Source organism: Salvelinus namaycush, chromosome 25 (genome assembly GCF_016432855.1).
Source record: "Salvelinus namaycush isolate Seneca chromosome 25, SaNama_1.0, whole genome shotgun sequence".
Classification (NCBI taxonomy): Eukaryota; Metazoa; Chordata; class Actinopteri; order Salmoniformes; family Salmonidae; genus Salvelinus; species Salvelinus namaycush.
Window position 1 is genome coordinate 12337684 of NC_052331.1, and position 18437 is coordinate 12356120.

Consider the following 18437-nt stretch of genomic DNA (forward strand, 5'->3'; position numbering starts at 1 on the left):
CATTACTGTTGCTCCTATCTAAAAGATATATTGTGTTCTACCTAACCAGTGAACGTGTGGCTGTGACCGTCCTGTCAATGCCTTTCATCATTGTTTGATATCTTTTATTGCAGAAAAAAACAAGTCAACCTGAAGAGTGGGTGTCCGTGTGCCTGTCTTCTGGGGGGGCTATGTGAAGTTGGTTACAATTGCATAGTGCAGAAAATACACGAGAGTTCAGGGGCCTTGCTTTAAGTTAACTATTTTCACTTTAGTGTCCAAAACATATTTCAAGCTGTCAGGCATTCCCTTGGTAGCAAGAGCCTCTCGGTGGATGCTGGAGTGTACCCAAGTGGCGTCGGGAGCAACTGCTTGCACGCGTATTCCCACTCCACTATGTCTCCCTGTCATGGCTTTTGCGCCATCAGTACTGATTCCAACATGAGCAGCAGCTACGTTTGGCTACATATGGATCGTTAGTAGAATTCCCGCGGGAGATTAACGGTTAATGTGATTGGATGTTAATTATTTGACCTGGCTACATGTATTTGACTGTGTTGTTATTTCACTGAACACCCAGATGGTTTAATTTAATTTTAGATGGTTTAATTGTATTTTTGGCAGTGAAACGAGGATACTCAGGCGAGAGAAAAAACTCACCCAAATGTATAACCCTGTTGGAAAATATATATTTTTAAAATGTGAATCACATTTTTATTTGATGTACCCCTGGGGGGAATACCTGGGCTACATGAGCATGTTCTTGCTATTCTGCCGCCCTAGGCAGACCAAGCAAATTAGGTAAATTTTCGCATGTGAATGAAAGTATTTTCCAGATGTTGAAAATATGTATTTTCTGGATGTTGAAATCAGACTAATTTTTGGTTCTGAATGAAAGTTGAAAAGACATTTATGTTTGGGCCAAATCAAAGCTGGTCCAGACCGGACAAAATCTGAACCAAACATTTGATTGGTTCAGATTTGTTCTGGACTAGATCAAAAATCAATGTCCATGTATGTGGAAATCAAGGTTGGTCCAGACTGCACCAAAAAAAGATGGCGTGAGTTGGTCTGTGCTAATTTATTACATTTTTATTTAACCTTTATTTAACTAGGCAAGTCAGTTAAGAACAAATTCTTATTTGCAATGACGGCCTAACCCGGACGACGCTGGGCCAATTGTGTGCCTCCCTATGGGACTCCAAATCACGGCCGGTTGTAATACAGCCTGGAATCGTACCAGGGTCTGTAGTGACTTCTCTAGCACTGAGATGTACTTCCTTAGACCGCTGTAGGAGTAGCCTACATTGTTGCCTGAAATTTAATTTTGCCCATCTATGTGGTAAGCCTACCTTTTGCAAAACACCAAAAAAAAGATGTCCAAAAGAAGTCAGCTCGGCTTACTGGTGTGTAGTTCACCAAATCAGCCCACAATGGAATTGTATGAATCCATGTGGTAGCCCCACCATTTGCTAAACAGGCCGTTGCATTGGCTTTACTAGTCCTGATTCCTGTGACTAATCAATTTGGCTATTTAAGCTCTGAAAATCAGCTACCCAACTTTATCAGCAGTTATCGTGAGGCTATTTGCAATGTGTTTACACAGCGGGAAATGCGTATTGATTTTATTTTTCGCCATGATTAGCTTGTCAGAAATGGACAGGTACAACTTGAAACCACTGATCATGACAATTGGGACAACAGTTGTGATTGTCCATTTTACTTTGACCTGTCCTGTTTTTTATCATGCTTGTTAACATGATAGCGCATTTGTAGGTTAGGCTATTTGATCGGATAAACCGGCATGATGTAAAAAGTGTCCCGACTCATTATATTGTCATACATTTTATATCCAGCCTGTAGGCTACAAAAAAGGCCACATACTCTTTCTACCATATCCTATATCTGCTACATGATTTATGTTAGATTTTATTTTTGTGACGGAACGTTGGTGGAGCCCGCAGCGATGCGTCTCCAACAACAGCACCCTGGTGAGGCGCGCTGGAAATTGTATTTGTATTTTTTTATTTTATTTAACTAGACAAGTCAGTTAAGAACAAATTATTATTTGCAATGACGGCCAAAACCGGACAACCCTGGGCCAATTGCGCGCCGCCCTATGGTACTCCCAATCGCGGCCAGTTGTGATAAAGCCTGGATCCGAACCAGGGTGTCTAGTGACGCCTCCAGCACTGAGATGCATTGCCTTAGACCGCTGCGCCACACAATGGACAAGCAAAACTATTTGGAGACTGCTTATCACAGGGCAGCATCAACGCTTACCACCAAAGCCCAAATGAAACTGGTTGAGAGAAATTGGCATTGTTTTTGGGCAGAATTATGTTGAGAACTAAGCCTAGCCCGGCAGAATTATGTTGAGAACTAAGCCTAGCCCATGCACAAACTCCTTTGCAAACTGGGGTTTTACACTGAGTGCTGACACCGGTGTAGATGGATTGGAAATCTCTATTTGATTTTGAAGTACTGGCTGGGTGGCAGTCTGAAAGGCTAGATAAAGCGGGATGTATTTGCCTACTTTTGAATGGGGTTTTGCCGGGCCTCCTTATGTTGAATTTACATTGACATGTATATTGTAAAGAGGGGCGTGTTTGAGTTGGGCCCTACGACATGTTGTCATCATCATGATCGTGCACTCAACAACCTAGCCTGGGTAAACTCCATACCGTCTATGGTGGTAAACTCCTTCAACGAGCCTCCACCGCGGCTCATGCGCAGTACTTGACGTTTCAAAGTTGCTTCTCCGGGTGTTTGAACAGGAAGGCGGACATGTTGGTCAGGCGGTGGGAGAAAATCGGGCATCGTTTAGTTTTTCGAAAAATAACATAGCTAACGTTAGATCAAAACCAGATTTATCTATGTAGAACCAGAAAGTTTTCCTTCTGTATCGGTCAATATCGATGGCCGATGACAATGTGAGGCTTACTGCGAACGGACGGCAATGAAATGTTGTAACAAGACGGTGTTTTAAACTGATCGAAATTTGGAAGGATCATTGTTTTTCCGCCACTTCTACTTTGCAGCTGTCAGACTCGTTTATAGTTTTTTTGCAAGGGCCTTACACTGATATATGGACACAAGCCTGGGAGTAATGTGGCTACTTTGCAACCTATCGGATTTTTAAAACTGTATTTAAGTTTTACTCTTTGGATGTATCGATCTATTTTTAAATCCTGCACAACTCCTCTGCGGCATCCTGTGGACGCCGACTAATCTGTTGATGCATTTAGCCAAGTTAATTTAGCTAGCGTTAGCAAGTTGCAATTGCTGAAGTTGTCTGCAAAACCTGGCTGAACTAGGGAAATATATTTTTTGAAAATGTGGCTTTTGAATATCAAACGCCACTTTAAACGTTTCATGGTCAGTGAAAAAGAGAGAAGAGACACGTTTCTTTGATTGAATCTGCGGGTTCTTGCTAAACACTTGAGTACACGCAAAGGAAATAACATTAGGCTAACTAGCTACGTTAGCAATTGAGCTAGATTGCTAACTCGTTTTATTTAGCTATAGCACCGGCGTGGAACTCTACTTGTCTGCAAACATGTCGTCTGGAGAAAGTTTGGAAGCTCGTTTTGAGAAAATCGATGCCATGTTGAAGGACCCGAAGTCGGAAATAAACACTGATTGCCTTTTGGTAAGTAAACTAGCCAGCGTTAACCTGACGATAAGCTTGGCTCGCTAAAGTTGGCTAACGTTAGCTAGATATGTTATTAAATTAGCTAACTATCATTAGCATAATTTAGCTAACTAGGTAATGAATGTGTTAGTAAGCTAGCTACCGTTAGCCAAGTTGAAATTGGTTTGAGTAAATTAGCTAGCTAACGTTAGATTAAATAACTAAAGTTAGTTTGCTACTCAACTTTCTAGCTACCTGGTGTAGGCAGTTATATGAATAGCTACCTGCTATAGGCTATATTTGTTAGCCAGCCGACGTCTTGAAGATTAGCTTGCTACCTTGTAAGCGTTAGCTAACTAACGTTGACTACCTGTTAGCTAATTGGCTAACAAGCTGAACAAGTGGTATCCAAAACAACCATGAGATGTAACGTTAGTAGTGCTGGGAATTGCCAGGGACCTCACGATACGATGTTATCACGATACGTAACTACGTGCCTAAACGATATGTATTGCGATTCTACATTATATATAACGTTATTGCAATAACACGTAGTTGCGTGATTGCGATTTGATGTTCCAAACATATTGCTCACTAAAGTTATGTCTGCTGCCGAGTGACTGTTTTGATCAGTCAGGGAAATAAAACATATCTATATCGTCATTCCAGTATTTTTTTTTACTGTTTCCGGGAACCGTTAGTTAATCTATATATATATTTTTAAATGTCCATGTTAATTAATCAGGCATCTATGCTAGAATGGCTGAATAACTTTAAATCAACATAATCAAGTTGAATACCGGTATGTTTGATTATTGATATAATTACAATTGACACATTTCATTACTACTAGTAGCTATTTTAAAATCGTCAACGCTTCTGATGGTGAAGGTGTTATGCTATTTGAACCCGAGGGTATTTTGCAGTCTAAATAATAATAAATAACTGTATAGTGTAGTTTTGTTTCCATGAAGATGGACAGACAGTCCAACCTTGACCATTGTGACTTTGCAGCCTGGTCTCATAGACAAGACGTAACAAGACGTAAATGTTCACAGAACACTCAAATTAGTATGGTATGGTGACATAAGACAGAACGTTACTCTATCCAAAAACGAAAGTCAGGTGGATGCTACTTCGAATCTCATAATGGACAAAGTTAGCATTTTAGCTATTAACCAACTTTTCAACTACTTACTACTTTTGAGCTATTTTGCAAATACTTAGCATGTTAGCTAACCTGTCCCTTAACCTTAACCCCTAGCATAGCTAACGCTAACCACTTAGCTAGAATTCGTAACATAGACGTTTTGGAAATTCGTAACACATCATACGAAATGGGTGGTGGACATCCACAAATTAATAAGAAATGGAACATATGCTAAATGGAGTGTCTCGGATTTATGTACAGAATAATATGCAATGCTCCGAGACCAGGTTGGGCTTTTGGTTGTCAATCATAGTGCATTGAACCAGAACTGGAAAGGCATGTAGAAAGGCACAGTGGACCAAATGTGACAGGCTGTCTGCCTGAAGGCCTCCTTTGTGATGTACAGGCAATATTAGAACAAACTCTTTGGAGAGTAGGCCTATACATGGACATTTATTTTTTAATATCCTCTGAAGTGGTAGCATCACGCCTGTTCTAACCTGCCAACCCAGCTGCATCAGTTAACTTGCTTGGGTCTGCCTGCCCTGACGTTTTACTGTGTCACTCATTCCCCGCTCATGATGTAACTTGTATCAGACTGCCACGTGCTAAACCTCAGAGGAACACCTCCAGACTCGAGTCTAGTCTATCAATCATGCAAAACGAAAACAAAACTGTTGTTGAGGTTTCTCCCCCAGAGAAGACAGTGATGTAGCCTCCTTGAGTGCGTGTCAGTCAGGGTCTGTTCTGTGTCTTCTTATGTTCCTGTGTCTACCTATGTTCCTATGAATGTCCATACCACTTAGAATAAAACATTGTATTGGGCATGCATTTTTAATGACAATCACGTGTGGATATTGGAACACAGCCTTTGTCTCTGTTAATATCATTCAGAGCATTCTAGTGAATGCTGGATGTCTTCGATCCATATGGTAGTCGAAAGCCTCTGCATATTAGCCAGTGTGACATCTAAGTAGTCCATATGTGTGGTTACACTGTAACTAGCCTCTTTGGTGAATTGGGCTTCGAGGATATCGCTTACTGTCTGCTTCCCGAGGACTCGGATCATTCAATAATCCATGTGAAGCAGTATGTAATGTAACTCAATGGAAAGTACTAGCCTGAATTTCCTGTAGTTGTATTAAGCAACGGCAATGTTATAGGTTCATACCTGTCTGCATAAGGGCTTTTCTATAAACTAGGGTACCGTTGAGGTTTTGGTATGCTGGACAACTTGCTACAGCTGTTGATAAGTCATTGAAACAAATCTGCAGGTTTTTTCTTGTTATTACATTCAGCTATAAGGGTTGATCATAGCTATATTCAATAAATTTCAGGAGTTGATTTAAAATGTTTTTTTAAACCCTTTTTCATGGTAGGTGTCTTGAATTATTTGTCCAAAGTCGTGTGACATAACATAAATTTTCTGTCCTTGCATTCATGGCAGTGTAGGTTATATTATATATTAAGCATTAATCAGTTAAATTACCCATTGAACTTGATTCTTGGATCTAGCTGTCGGACAGTTTGTTTTTTTATATATATACACTGCCGTTCAAATGTTTGGGGTCACTTAGAAATGTCCTTGTTTTTGAAAGAAAAGCACTTTTTTTTTAGTCCATTAAAATAACATCAGATTGATCAGAAATACAGTGTAGACATTGTTAATGTTGTAAATGACTATTGTAGCTGGAAACGGCAGATTCTTTATGGAATGTCTACATAGGAGTACAGAGGCCCATTATCAGCAACCATCACTCCTGTGTTCCAATGGCACGTTGTGTTAGCTAATCCAAGTTTATAATTTTAAAAGGCTAATTGATCATTAGAAAACCCTTTTGCAATTATGTTAGCACAGATGAAAACTGTTGTTCTGATTAAAGAAGCAATAAAACTGGCCTTCTTTAGACTAGTTGAGTATCTGGAGCATCAGCATTTGTGGGTTCGATTTACAGGCTCAAAATGGCCAGAAACAAAGACCTTTGTTCTGAAACTCGTCAGTCTATTCTTGTTCTGAGAAATGACGGCTATTCCATGCGAGAAATTGCCAAGAAACTGAAGATCTCGTACAACGCTGTGTACTACTCCCTTCACAGAACAGCGCAGAATGTCTCTAACCAGAATAGAAAGAGTGGGAGGCCCTGGTGCACAACTGAGCAAGAGGACAAGTACTGTTTGAGAAACAGACACCTCACAAGTCTTCAACTGGCAGCGTCATTAAAAAGTACCCACAAAACACCAGTCTCAACATCAACAGTGAAGAGGCGACTCCGGGATGCTGGCGTTCTAGGCACAGTTGCAAAGAAAAAGACATATCTCAGACTGGCCAATAAAAATAAAAGATTAAGATGGGCAAAAGAACAGACACTGGACAGAGGAACTCTGCCTAGAAAGCCAGCATCCCGGACTCGCCTCTTCACTGTTGACGTTGAGACTGGTGTTTTGTGGGTACTATTTAATGAAGCTGCCAGTTTTACTGCTTCTTTAATCAGAACAACTGTTTTCAGCTGTGCTAACATAATTGCAAAAGGGCTTTATAATGATCAATTAGCCTTTTCAAACGGATAAACTTGGATTAGCTAACACAACATACCATTGGAACACAAGAGTGATGGTTGCTTATAATGGGCCTCTGTACGCCTATGTAGATATTCCATAAAAAAATCAACCGTTTCAAGCTACAATAGTCATTTACAACATTAACAATGTCTACGCTCTATTGCTGATCAATTGGCTATTTTAATGGACAAAAAATGTGCTTTTCTTTAAAAAACAAGGACATTTCTAAGTGACACCAAGCTTTTGAACGGTAGTGTATATATCTCAGAAATGCAGTGTAACATTTTGTCTCCTTATATTACGGGGTGAAGACAATATATATATATTTTTTGACGGACAACTCTCCAAAAATCTATGCGATGGTAAAATCGAGTGCTTCTAACAATGTCACCTTGATAATTAAAACGTCAGTTGATACTGTCATTAACATGGTTCTTCACTGACCATGTTTACATGCACACCCATATTCCCTTATTTTTCCGGGGGGATTCAAGTATTCTGTTTTTGAGTTGACGTACATAAACGGCATATCGAGTTTTACAATAACCCAAAAAAAGCTTCTATCGCGGTTATGAGAAACCAGGGTTAAGATGCCTGGGAAATATTTATCTTTGACATGATACTGTGGCATGTAAACATCTTATCCCGTTTTAATGTTTTTTGCGGTCTGTGCAGGCTCAGTTTCTCTTGTCATGGGTGTTGTGTGAGGATGCTTTTATCTGATTGTCAAACAAATCACTTCAAAAAGTAGGCTACCTGTGCAGTTCAGTCCACAATACAAATTAATTTAGCTCATACTCATTACTGTATCGTATAGCCCACTAACTACTTTCACCCCTAATTTAGTTAAGTTTCTGCTTATAGTTTCCGGCCTTTGGTAGGCCATATTATAGGCAAATTTCAGACATTTGGAAGGCCAGTTTGTCAACTATAGTTATATACATGCAGCTTTTCTTCTGTCAACTTGTTGCCCCAGAAGACTAAAGTAGTGCTCACTAGATTGTCTTACATTGGTAGAATGAATACATGAATAATCTACACAAAATATAAAGGCAACAATTTCAAAGTTTACAGTTCATATAAGGAAATCAGTCAATTGAAATAAATAAATTAGATGCAAATCTATGGATTTCACATGACTCGGAATACAGATATGATTCTGTCAATCACAGATGCCAGAAGAATACAAAATCTAGGGGAGTGGATCAGGAAACCAGTCAGTATCTGGTGTGACCAGCATTTGCCTCATGCAGCGTGACACATTGCCTTCGCATGGAGTTGATCAGGCTGTTGATTGTGGCCTGTGGAATGTTGTCCCACTCCTCTTCAATGGCTGTGCAAAGTTGCTGGATATTGGCGAGAACTGGAACACGCTGTCGTACACGTCGATCCAGAGCATCCCAAACATGCTCAATTGGTGGTGACATGTCTGGGGAGTATGCAGGCCATGGAAGAATGGGGATATTTTCAGCTTCCAGGAATTGTGTGCATATCCTTGAGGGATGGAGCCGTGCATAATCATGCTGAAACCTGAGGTGATGGCGGCAGATGAATGGCATGACAATGGGCCTCACGGTATCTCTGCATTCAAATTGCCATCGATAAAATGACATTTTGTTCGTTGTCCGCAGCTTATGCCTGCCTGCCCATAGCATAACCCCACCGCCACCATGGTGCTTTCTGTTCACAGCATTGACATCAGCAAACCGCTCGCCGCCCGGTACAATTGAAACCGGATTTCATCTGTCAAGAGCACACTTCTCCAGCGTGCCAAGTGGCCATTGAAGGTGAGCATTTGCCCACTGAAGTCGGTTACGACGCTGAACTGCGGTCAGGTCAAGAAATTCTTCGCTTGTGCAAACCCAGTTTCATCAGCTGTCCGGGTGGCTGGTCTCAGACGATCCCGCAGGTGAAGAAGCCAGATGTGGAGGTCCTGTGCTGGCGTGGTTACACGTGGTCTGCAGTCGTGAGGCTTGTTGGACATACTGCCAAATTCTCTAAAGTTACATTGGAGGTGGCTTATGGTAAAGAAATGAACATTCAATTATCTTGCAATGGCTTTGGTGGACGTTCCTGCAGTCAGCATTCCAATTGCACGCTCCCGCAACTTGAGACTGTGGCATTGTGTTGTGTTGCAAATCTGCACATTGTAGTGGTCTTTTCTCCTCAGCACAAGGTGCACCTGTGTAATGATCATGCTGTTTAATCAGCTTCTTGATATGCCACACCTGTCAGGTGGATGGATTATCTTGGCAAAGTAGAAATGCTCACCAACAGGGATGTAAACAAATTTGTGCACTTTTGAAAGAAATAAGCTTTTTGTGCTTATGGAACATTTCTGGGATTTGAATTTCGGCTCATGAAACATTTTTGTTGCATTTATATATTTGTTCAGTGTAGTTAATACTGGTAAAGTTGTCTGTATTTAGAGACCCAGGAGCAAGCACAATAACAGTGAAAAGATTGGTCCTGTCCAAAATGTTAATGTCATCAGTTTGATCAGTTTTAAGGAAATGAAAGGTTCAGTTTGCCTTGGGTGCATATTTTATGTGGTTGAAGTACTGTCTGCTTGCGTGAGTGTCAGAGCACATTACACGTGCATTCACATTTTCTCAGAGATGCTGGAATAAATAAATATTTCTCCACATTTTGTGTAATTTTACTACTAGAAATGCATAATTCTGCTGGAAATATTATATTACGCTATATGTGAGAGGTTATATGCCTACAGTCAGTGTCCATATTTAAGTTACTATTCCATTTCACCCATATGAATTTAAATGAGGAATATTCATGGCAACAGGGATACTTGTAAGCGGGATATCGAAGGTGCATGTAAACAGCTTATCCTGAATAAGACCTTAAGTGGGATATGAGGTACTAACTGTAATACTGTGTGCATGTAAACATGGTCACTAACTATACATAATACTTGTATGATGAGCATTTGGTGTCAAGCTGTTTAATTACACTGATATTTTCAAGCAGCATCATTATCTGATCCAGGAAGGAATTTTCTGAATGACAATCAATAGACGAACAGCTGTTGTGATGCAACAACAGCCCAAGTGCTTGGAAACAGGTCATTTGTTTCGCCAGTGAAGACAATTGTGCCTGTATGCATGTTGGATCTAATATGTCTAGCGAATTGATGTTTATCTGTTCTTCTGTGCTTGATAGTGCTCAGTTAACTGTCTTTTTGTTTTACCAACATCAGTTCAATTACTTGAATTCTGTTTACTAAGGATTTTTTGTGATCCCAATGCGCCGTTTCTGTAGAGAAATCGAAGAAATAAAGTCAATTACAATGTGGGACGCTGGGCTGAAGAGAGTTGTAGTTTTGATTAAGCAAATATTTAACCTATGTCAGCGCTGAAACGTAATTAACTACGATGACCATATTCAACCTTATTTTGGACTAAAGTTTGTCGCCTGTCTTCCCGCTTTTGGGACGACCCCCCCCTTCCCCCCCATTGTTAGGGTGTAGACATGAGCATCTTGTCATTATATACTGATCTGCGTACGGATAAACTTTTACGCCTACTACGTTAGGTTAGATACACACACAAACCGCGTGAAAGAGGAATGTACACAACGACGAGAGGTACCAAGACAGTTTGTTAAATTATGCCTTACCTACTTTGAAGAACTAGTAAAATGATCTCATCAGACAGCTCTGCAGCATGATAGGCATGCTAGCCAAATAGGGTGACCTAAAGATAGTACTGGGGAGCACAATGTTATATGGCCTGGCTGCTACTGTCTGAGCATAGATGAGATGATTACTTTAAGCAATGAAAAATAATAGTCATCAAATAACTAAATCATATTTTATTATTTCATAGTAATTTCCTAGTTATCTATTGGGTCGACATCAATGTGGACCTGACAGACTGTTAAAAAAAAATATGATCAATGTTTTGGCAATTGAATGTTAACTATTTTTAGCTTTGGTTTCTTTCTTAATTTATCCAAACCGGACCGACCGCAAAAAGCACTAATCGCTCAGCACTACTGCTTGATTTACAGCAGGGTCTCATTAGATTTAACAGAGAAAGCATCAAGGTAATTTTCAGTTTTGTGGCTCGGATTGGACACTGAGTCTACTGTGCGCAATTGTGTAGGATAGACTATTGTGCAAAACTATTCTTATTAATCATTCTGAATAGAATGCCAACACATTACATAGCCTCGTGTTCGTCTTCACAATATGTTCTGATGATTAAATAACATGTCAAATACATTTTGGTTTCCATGTTACACCTTTTAATTTAAACAATACAAGGGGCTTGAAGTAGCCTACTTAATCTTGAATTTGGAGCTCAGAAGTTCAAGTACTGGAATAGGTCTACCTTGAAAATCTGACGTTTCCTTAATTTGGTGCTTGTAATTATCGTAGGCAATTTATACGTTTTCATTCTCCCTTATATCTGTGATTTATATCTGCCACTTTCATTTGTTTCCTGCCGCTTCAGTTGAAGGGTGTTGCGAAACTCTGTTGCGGTAAAACCACGTGCTGTTATGAGGATGACAACATCTAATGCTGGCTCCAACTTGGCTCATATTTTAGAATGTAGTAATTCTAATTTGAATATCAATGCGTTGGCAAGGTCTAAAGCAAGGCCTAAACAAAATCTTTGTGATAATGGCCTATTTTCTTTTTACACTTTGCATGCTTTCTGGGGAGGGGTTTGTATTACGCCCTATATGTACAATTATATAAATTATACAATTGTCTAACATTGAGGTCCTTAAATTACAATTAAGTGCTTGAAAAGTCCTTGAATCTGACTTGCCAATGTCTGTATGAACCCTGCTTAAATTATGTATTGTCCTAGGTCTATGTTGTATAGTTGGAGTTATGGGAGAATTTGCATATATTCCTTTAACTACACACTTGTAACTGCATCAAAATATATATTTTTTTGTTTCAAACCACTTTTAAATTTTGCCCAAAATTTGCCCAATGATTTATAGAAAGACCCACAAGCAAGTTGCCTAAAATGTGTGATAAGAATGAATAGGACTGGGAACTGCCAGGGGCATCACGATACAATATCATCACGAACTTAGGTGCCGATACGATATGTATTGTGATTCTCACGGTTTTAGATTTGTTGAGATTCGAGGGACGAGAGAGCATGAGAGTTTTATTTTGATCAGTCATGGAAATAAGTGCTGAAAACAAATTGGCTAACTATTTAAAAAGAGGAAGAACAAGCTATAATGGAAAAATATAACAGTTTTGGTACAGCCGACTAGCGCAAAAGTATTGCGATATTGTACAAAATGATATTGCCATATGTCGTCCATAATAATATCCTGATGTGACACTATTGACCCCCCCCCCCCCCCCCCCCCCCATAAATGAAACTTATAAATGGGAGGCATAGAAATGGCGCACATAAAACAAATCTACCGCTTCTTAGACTTGCTTTCAATGAGTGACAGATCTATAACAAACATTTCTATGTGAATATGACCGGGTCGCCCGAAAAGTTACATATTGCAGCTTTAATTTAAGATAGCAGGTATTAGGCTAAGCCTAATACAGATGGGGAGAGCAGTTCTCTACATGGAGTTCAAATAAATGGAACCGCACACTGTCGAAAAAATAATTATCTAACACTGAGGCTTGAATGCAAAATAAAGATGTTTATTGAAACGTGTCCAAAAAAGCTCCCTAATAATTGATATTTCTCGCTTTTGTATATTTATTATATAATCTAGATCATGCGTTCTATTGTACTTGGTACTGATTCATAGATTTTCCAGTGTTTTCTTTTTTGATCATGTGACACACGCAATTAACCTTGAAATACAAGCCAGGTGTGTGTGCTGACAATTTACACTGATGACCTGAGGTAAAAAAGCTTATGTTTTCACCTTTTTTTATTTTGTGTTTTCATGCACTATGATTTTTTTTGGGCACCATGATGTTTCAATAAACAACTTTATTTTGCGTTCAAGCCTCGGTTTTGGATTTTTCTATGGTGTGGTTCTATTTATTTGGCTCCTACACACCTGGAACAGACACTATTCAGTAGTTAGGACCTTTTTTAAAGAGCGCAGACGGCCTCTTATCATCTACATGGTGGGTGCCAGGGCTGCTAGCCATATTAAAAACAACTCCCTTTTAAAGAAGAACAGTTGTTTAGTCTCCCTGACCTCTCTCCCTCCCTGCCTGCCTGCCATAGAGAAAGGCACTCACCTAATGCACACTCTCTGGCTCTGCTCTGACTTAATGGCAAAAAGCTGTGGCGACTTTTCCGAAGCTCAAGCCCAGGGCAGCCACACACACAAGGGTGTTGTTCCTCTTTTCCCCCTTAGCTGCAATCTCCCTCAATGAATGGAAGCCTTTGCTTCAACCCCCTCTCCACCACCACTCTGCTTCTTCACCCACAGCTTAATAAAATTCCATGCTAATCAAATAACCTCTTGTCTTTGACTGGCCTGGAGTCCCCTGTGTGTCCCAAAGCCATTCTGTATGTGCTGCCTGCGCCTGGAGAGAGTCAGAGCTGCTTGCCCGGCCTCTGCTCTGAGGTAGCTAGCTGGGTGTGTTCTCTCCACCCATAAAACCAAAATTATGTGGGCCGTGGTAGTTTCATGTTTCTGAGAGCTTTGCTTTTAACATTTAACTCGTAAAGCAGTTTCCAACATGTTTGGCTGCTAGGCTATGAGTAGGCTAATCAGTTCCATCAAAAACACAATGCTAGCTGTTTTTTAAGGCTGCTATGGTCTCTAACCTGATTTGACTTTTTGTGGCGTTTTTCCGCTAGCCTTGGCGGGGTCTGGGGTTCCAATCTGTTTTTGCTCTCTTGCCAACTCCCTGTGGAATTGCCATGTCAAATGGTGTCAAGAGAGCAGGAACAGACTGGCACCCAGGCTAGTTTGCCGCTGCCTTAGCCGAAAGCAGTGATGTTGCTCTTTTGCCCGTTGTTGTTTTGACTGTGATATTTTGCCCCCGTCCTGCACTCAGGGGTAGCCTACCACTCAGACACTATGTTCCAGCCCTGTCAAGCTTATCTTCTCCCTAAATAATTTCTGTTGGAGAGAGAGATGGGACCTTATCTGTATCACTCTGCCCGCCTTCATCACATGGCTCCAGGCAGGCTCCTGCTCCTGAGAGCCTCTCCGCACAACCAGAATTCCTGGCATTGTGAAGGGAAAGCTCGCTGACATTTAAGGGCGCTTTTATCGTCTATATAGTGAGCTATGTGTGTTTTTCCATAGGGCTTTTGATAGTTCACAGGCCTAGTTTCAAAAAAGTGTCATGCCCTGGAAATCCTGGAATAGGAGCCTGAAGCTGTCTGAAATAGCATTTTTAACAAAAGCTGCATTCTAGTAACAGAATGTTATATTTAAATCCTAATTGCTAGTTGGTAGTTTCCTTGAGTTTGATCACATGTTTGGTAGAACTAATTCACCGGCTGGCATAATGGTATGGCTGGATTGATCTGCTGGAACTTGCCTGATATGGGCCTTTGTTCCTGCCATAGCCCAGTCTATGTTTTGCCTCTTCCTTGAGCTAATGCTGAGCTGATTTCTAATGTGCTCACATTCCTAGATTTTCCTTGTACCAAATCTTTCAGTCCGTCCATCCTCAACCCCAGGACGTGGGTGCTGACATTACACTATGATTCCCTAGTTCAGAGAACAACTAGATTCAGCCATGGACTGATTTTTATTATAATATTTTTTTCCTGGAGCGGATGGTCAGCGGGCCGGAACATGCAAATTGGCCGCAAGAAGCCCAAACATATATTTGACTAAAACAATCCTTTAAAACCTTGCTTTCATTTGTAGACTTTCACATACACAGAGTATACCACACATTAGAAACACCTTCCTAATATTGAGTTGCAGCCCCCCTTTGCCCTCGGAACTGCCTCAATTCAATGTGGCATGGAATCTACAAGGTGTCAGAAGCAGTCCATGTTCACTCCACCTTGGTCAAGTTGGCTGGATTCCCTTTTGGGTGGTGGACCATTCTTGATACACACAGGAAACTGTTGAAAGTAAAAGCGTTGCAGTTATTGACACAAACCGGTGCGCCTGGCACCTACTAACATACCCCTTTCAAATGCACTTAAATCTTTTTTATTGCCCTCAGAATGGCACACACACAATTTTGTATTTATTTTACCTTTATTTTACCAGGTAAGTTGACTGACAACGCATTCTCTTTTACAGCAATGACCTGGGGAATAGTTACAGGGGGGATGAATGAGCCAATTGTAATCTGGGGAGGATTAGGTGACTGTGATGGTTTGAGGGCCAGATTGGGAATTTAGCCAGGACACAGGGGTTAACACCCCTACTCTTACAATAAGTGCCATGGGATCTTTAGTGACCAGAGAGTCAGGACACATCCCATCCGAAAGACTGCACCTTACACAGGGCAATGTCCCCAATCACTGCCCTGGGGCATTGGGATATATATATATTTTTTTTTTAGACCAGTGGAAAGGGTGCCTCCTACTGGCCCTTCAACACAACTTGTAGCAGCATCTGGTCTACCATCCAGGGACTGACCAGGATCGACCCTGCTTAGCTTCAGAAGCAAGCCAGCGGTGGGATGCAGGGTGGTATGTTGCACAATCTGTGTTTCAAGGCTTAAAAATCTGTCTTTAACCGGTCTCCTCCCCTTCATCTACACTGATTTTTGAAGTGGATATATCAAGTGACATCAATAAGGGATCATAGCTTTCACCTGGTCAGTCTGTCATGGAAAGAGCATGTTTTAATGTTTTGTATACTCAGTGTATATCTCTCTATGCGTGGGAATAGGGTAAGTGTACCTATTAAGCCCAGCAAAATCTAAGTTTGGACATTCCTATCATATACTATCCTAATTTTTGGAGATAAAATTAAAGGTTAATGTCGTGAAATTTAATGACTTTACTTTTTAAATATGTAAGACAAAATATTTGATTTAAAAACACTATTTGACCAAAAGTATGTGGACACCTGCTCGTTGAACATCTCATTCCAAAATCATGGGCATTAATATGGAGTTGGTCCTTTCTTTGCTGCTATAACAGCCTCCCCTCTTCTGGGAAGGCTTTCCACTAGAAGTTGGAACATCGTTTAGTCACGAGCGTTAGTCGAGGTCGGCACTTATGTTGGGCGATTAGGCCTGGCTTGCAGTTGGCGTTCCAATTCATCCCAAAAGTTGTTTGATGGGGTTGAGGTCAGGGCTCTGTGGAGGCCAGTCAAGTTCTTCCACACTGATCTCGACAAACCATTTCTGTATGGACCTTGCTTTGTGCATGGGGCATTGTCATGCTGAAACAGGAAAGGGCCTCCCCCAAACTGTTGCCACAAAGTTGGAAGCACAGAATTGTCTAGAATGTTATTGTATGCTGTAGTGTTAAGATTTCCCTTCACTGGAACTAAGGAGCCTAGCCTGAACCATGAAAAATAGTGCCAGACCATTATTCCTCCTCCACCAAACTGTACAGTTGGCACTATGCATTTGGGCAGGTAGCAATCCCCTGGCATCTGCCAAACTCTTATTTTTCCGTTAGACTGCCACATGGTGAAGCGTGATTCATCACTCCAGAGAACGCGTTTCCACTGCTCGAGAGTCCAATAGCAGCGAGCTTTACCCCACTCCAGCCGATGCTTGGCATTGCGCATGGGGATCTCAGGCTTGTGTGCGGCTGTTCAGCCATGGAAACCCATTTCGTGAAGCTCCTGACGAACAGTTATTTTGGTGACATTGCTTTCAGAAGCAGTTTGGAGCTCGGTCCTGAGTGTTGCAACCGAGGACGGATAATTTTTTTACGCGCTTCAGCACTCGGCGGTTCTGTTCTGCACTCGTGTGGCCGACCACTTCATGGCTGAGCCGTCTTTGCTCCAAGACGTTTACACTTCACAAAAACAGTTGGCCTGGGCAGCTCTAGCAGGGCAGGAATTTGACCAACTGACTTGTTGGAAAGGTGGCATCCTATGACGGTGCCGCGTTAAGTCACTGAGCTCTTCAGTAAGGCCATTCTACTGCCAATGTTTGTCTATGGAGATTGCATGGCTGTGTGCTCAATTGTTATACACCTGTCAGCAATGGGTGTGGCAGAAATCACCAACTGCACGAATTTGAAAAGGTGTCCACGTACTTGTGCGTGTATATATAGTGTATTTGAGAAGTCCGTACTAGGCCCATGGGTGTTCAAAATAAGCCCACCTCTTAAATAGTCAATTCTAATTCATTTCTAAATGTTCAAAATGTTTCCTTAAAGTTATTAAAATAAACTGATCATTACTATTATTAATCATGAAGGTAGCACTCATAACAGGGGGGTGTTCAATCGGATCACACAGAGATCAATGTGGATTTAGGCTTTTGTTTTTGCCAACCAGTACAAACCGGATTCAACTAATCATAGACTTTATTCAAGATGTGATTAGTTGAATCAGGTGTGTTGTTGCTTGGTGAGAACACAAACCTGCACCCATACTGGCCCTCAGTGGATAAGAAGCCATGCAACACAAACCTGCACCCATACTGGCCCTCTGTGGATAAGAAGCCATGCAACACAAACCTGCACCCATACTGGCCCTCTGTGGATAAGAAGAAAAAGAACACACACAATTTTCAATTAATTTTCTGAAAGCTGATTTCACATTTGCTGTACTGCTGTTCTTGTTAATTGTCTTTCTAAGGCCTATCTGAAGATGGTTTCAAATCTCCCTCTACAAAGGTACAGGTGGTGGTCCAAAAAATATAATCACCTGGATGAATGAAGGACAACAATATGACTGTGCCCACCCAAAAGTGCATGAGTAGTCACCCAATAGTCCATATTCTTGTCCGTCATTTGTTTGCATTTTAGTCCACCACTTGTAGGTCTTCTGTTCCTTATATCCCTCAAGCCTGATCTTATTCTCTCTCTGCATCAACCTGTCCATTCCAAAAATCTTGGCGAGAGTACAGAGGTTTCTAATCTCGGTCAAGGCACCATGGCTAGATTAGGGCTGTGGTGGTCATGACATTTTTCCAGACGGTTATTGTCATGTAAAAGACTGCCGGTCTCACGGTAATTGACGTTAACATAAACACGTTTAGCATTTCCAAGAACAAAAACTGCATACGAGCGCCTTTGGAACATCTAC

General features: G+C 41.0%; 1 protein-coding gene across 2 annotated transcripts in view; it reads left to right on the forward strand.

Annotated features, from left to right (window-relative positions):
* Positions 1–2759: 2759 nt before the first annotated feature.
* The window catches only part of LOC120020258 (rho-associated protein kinase 1-like), a 68103-nt gene continuing 52425 nt past the window's right edge, over positions 2760–18437 (forward strand). The window contains exon 1 of one of the 2 annotated variants that reach the window (XM_038963804.1): positions 2760–3631. In XM_038963804.1, coding sequence (XP_038819732.1) covers positions 3539–3631 — 93 coding nt within the window. In that variant the 5' untranslated portion in view covers positions 2760–3538. The remainder of the gene's footprint in view (positions 3632–18437) is intronic. The other variant, XM_038963805.1, reaches the window with a different exon arrangement.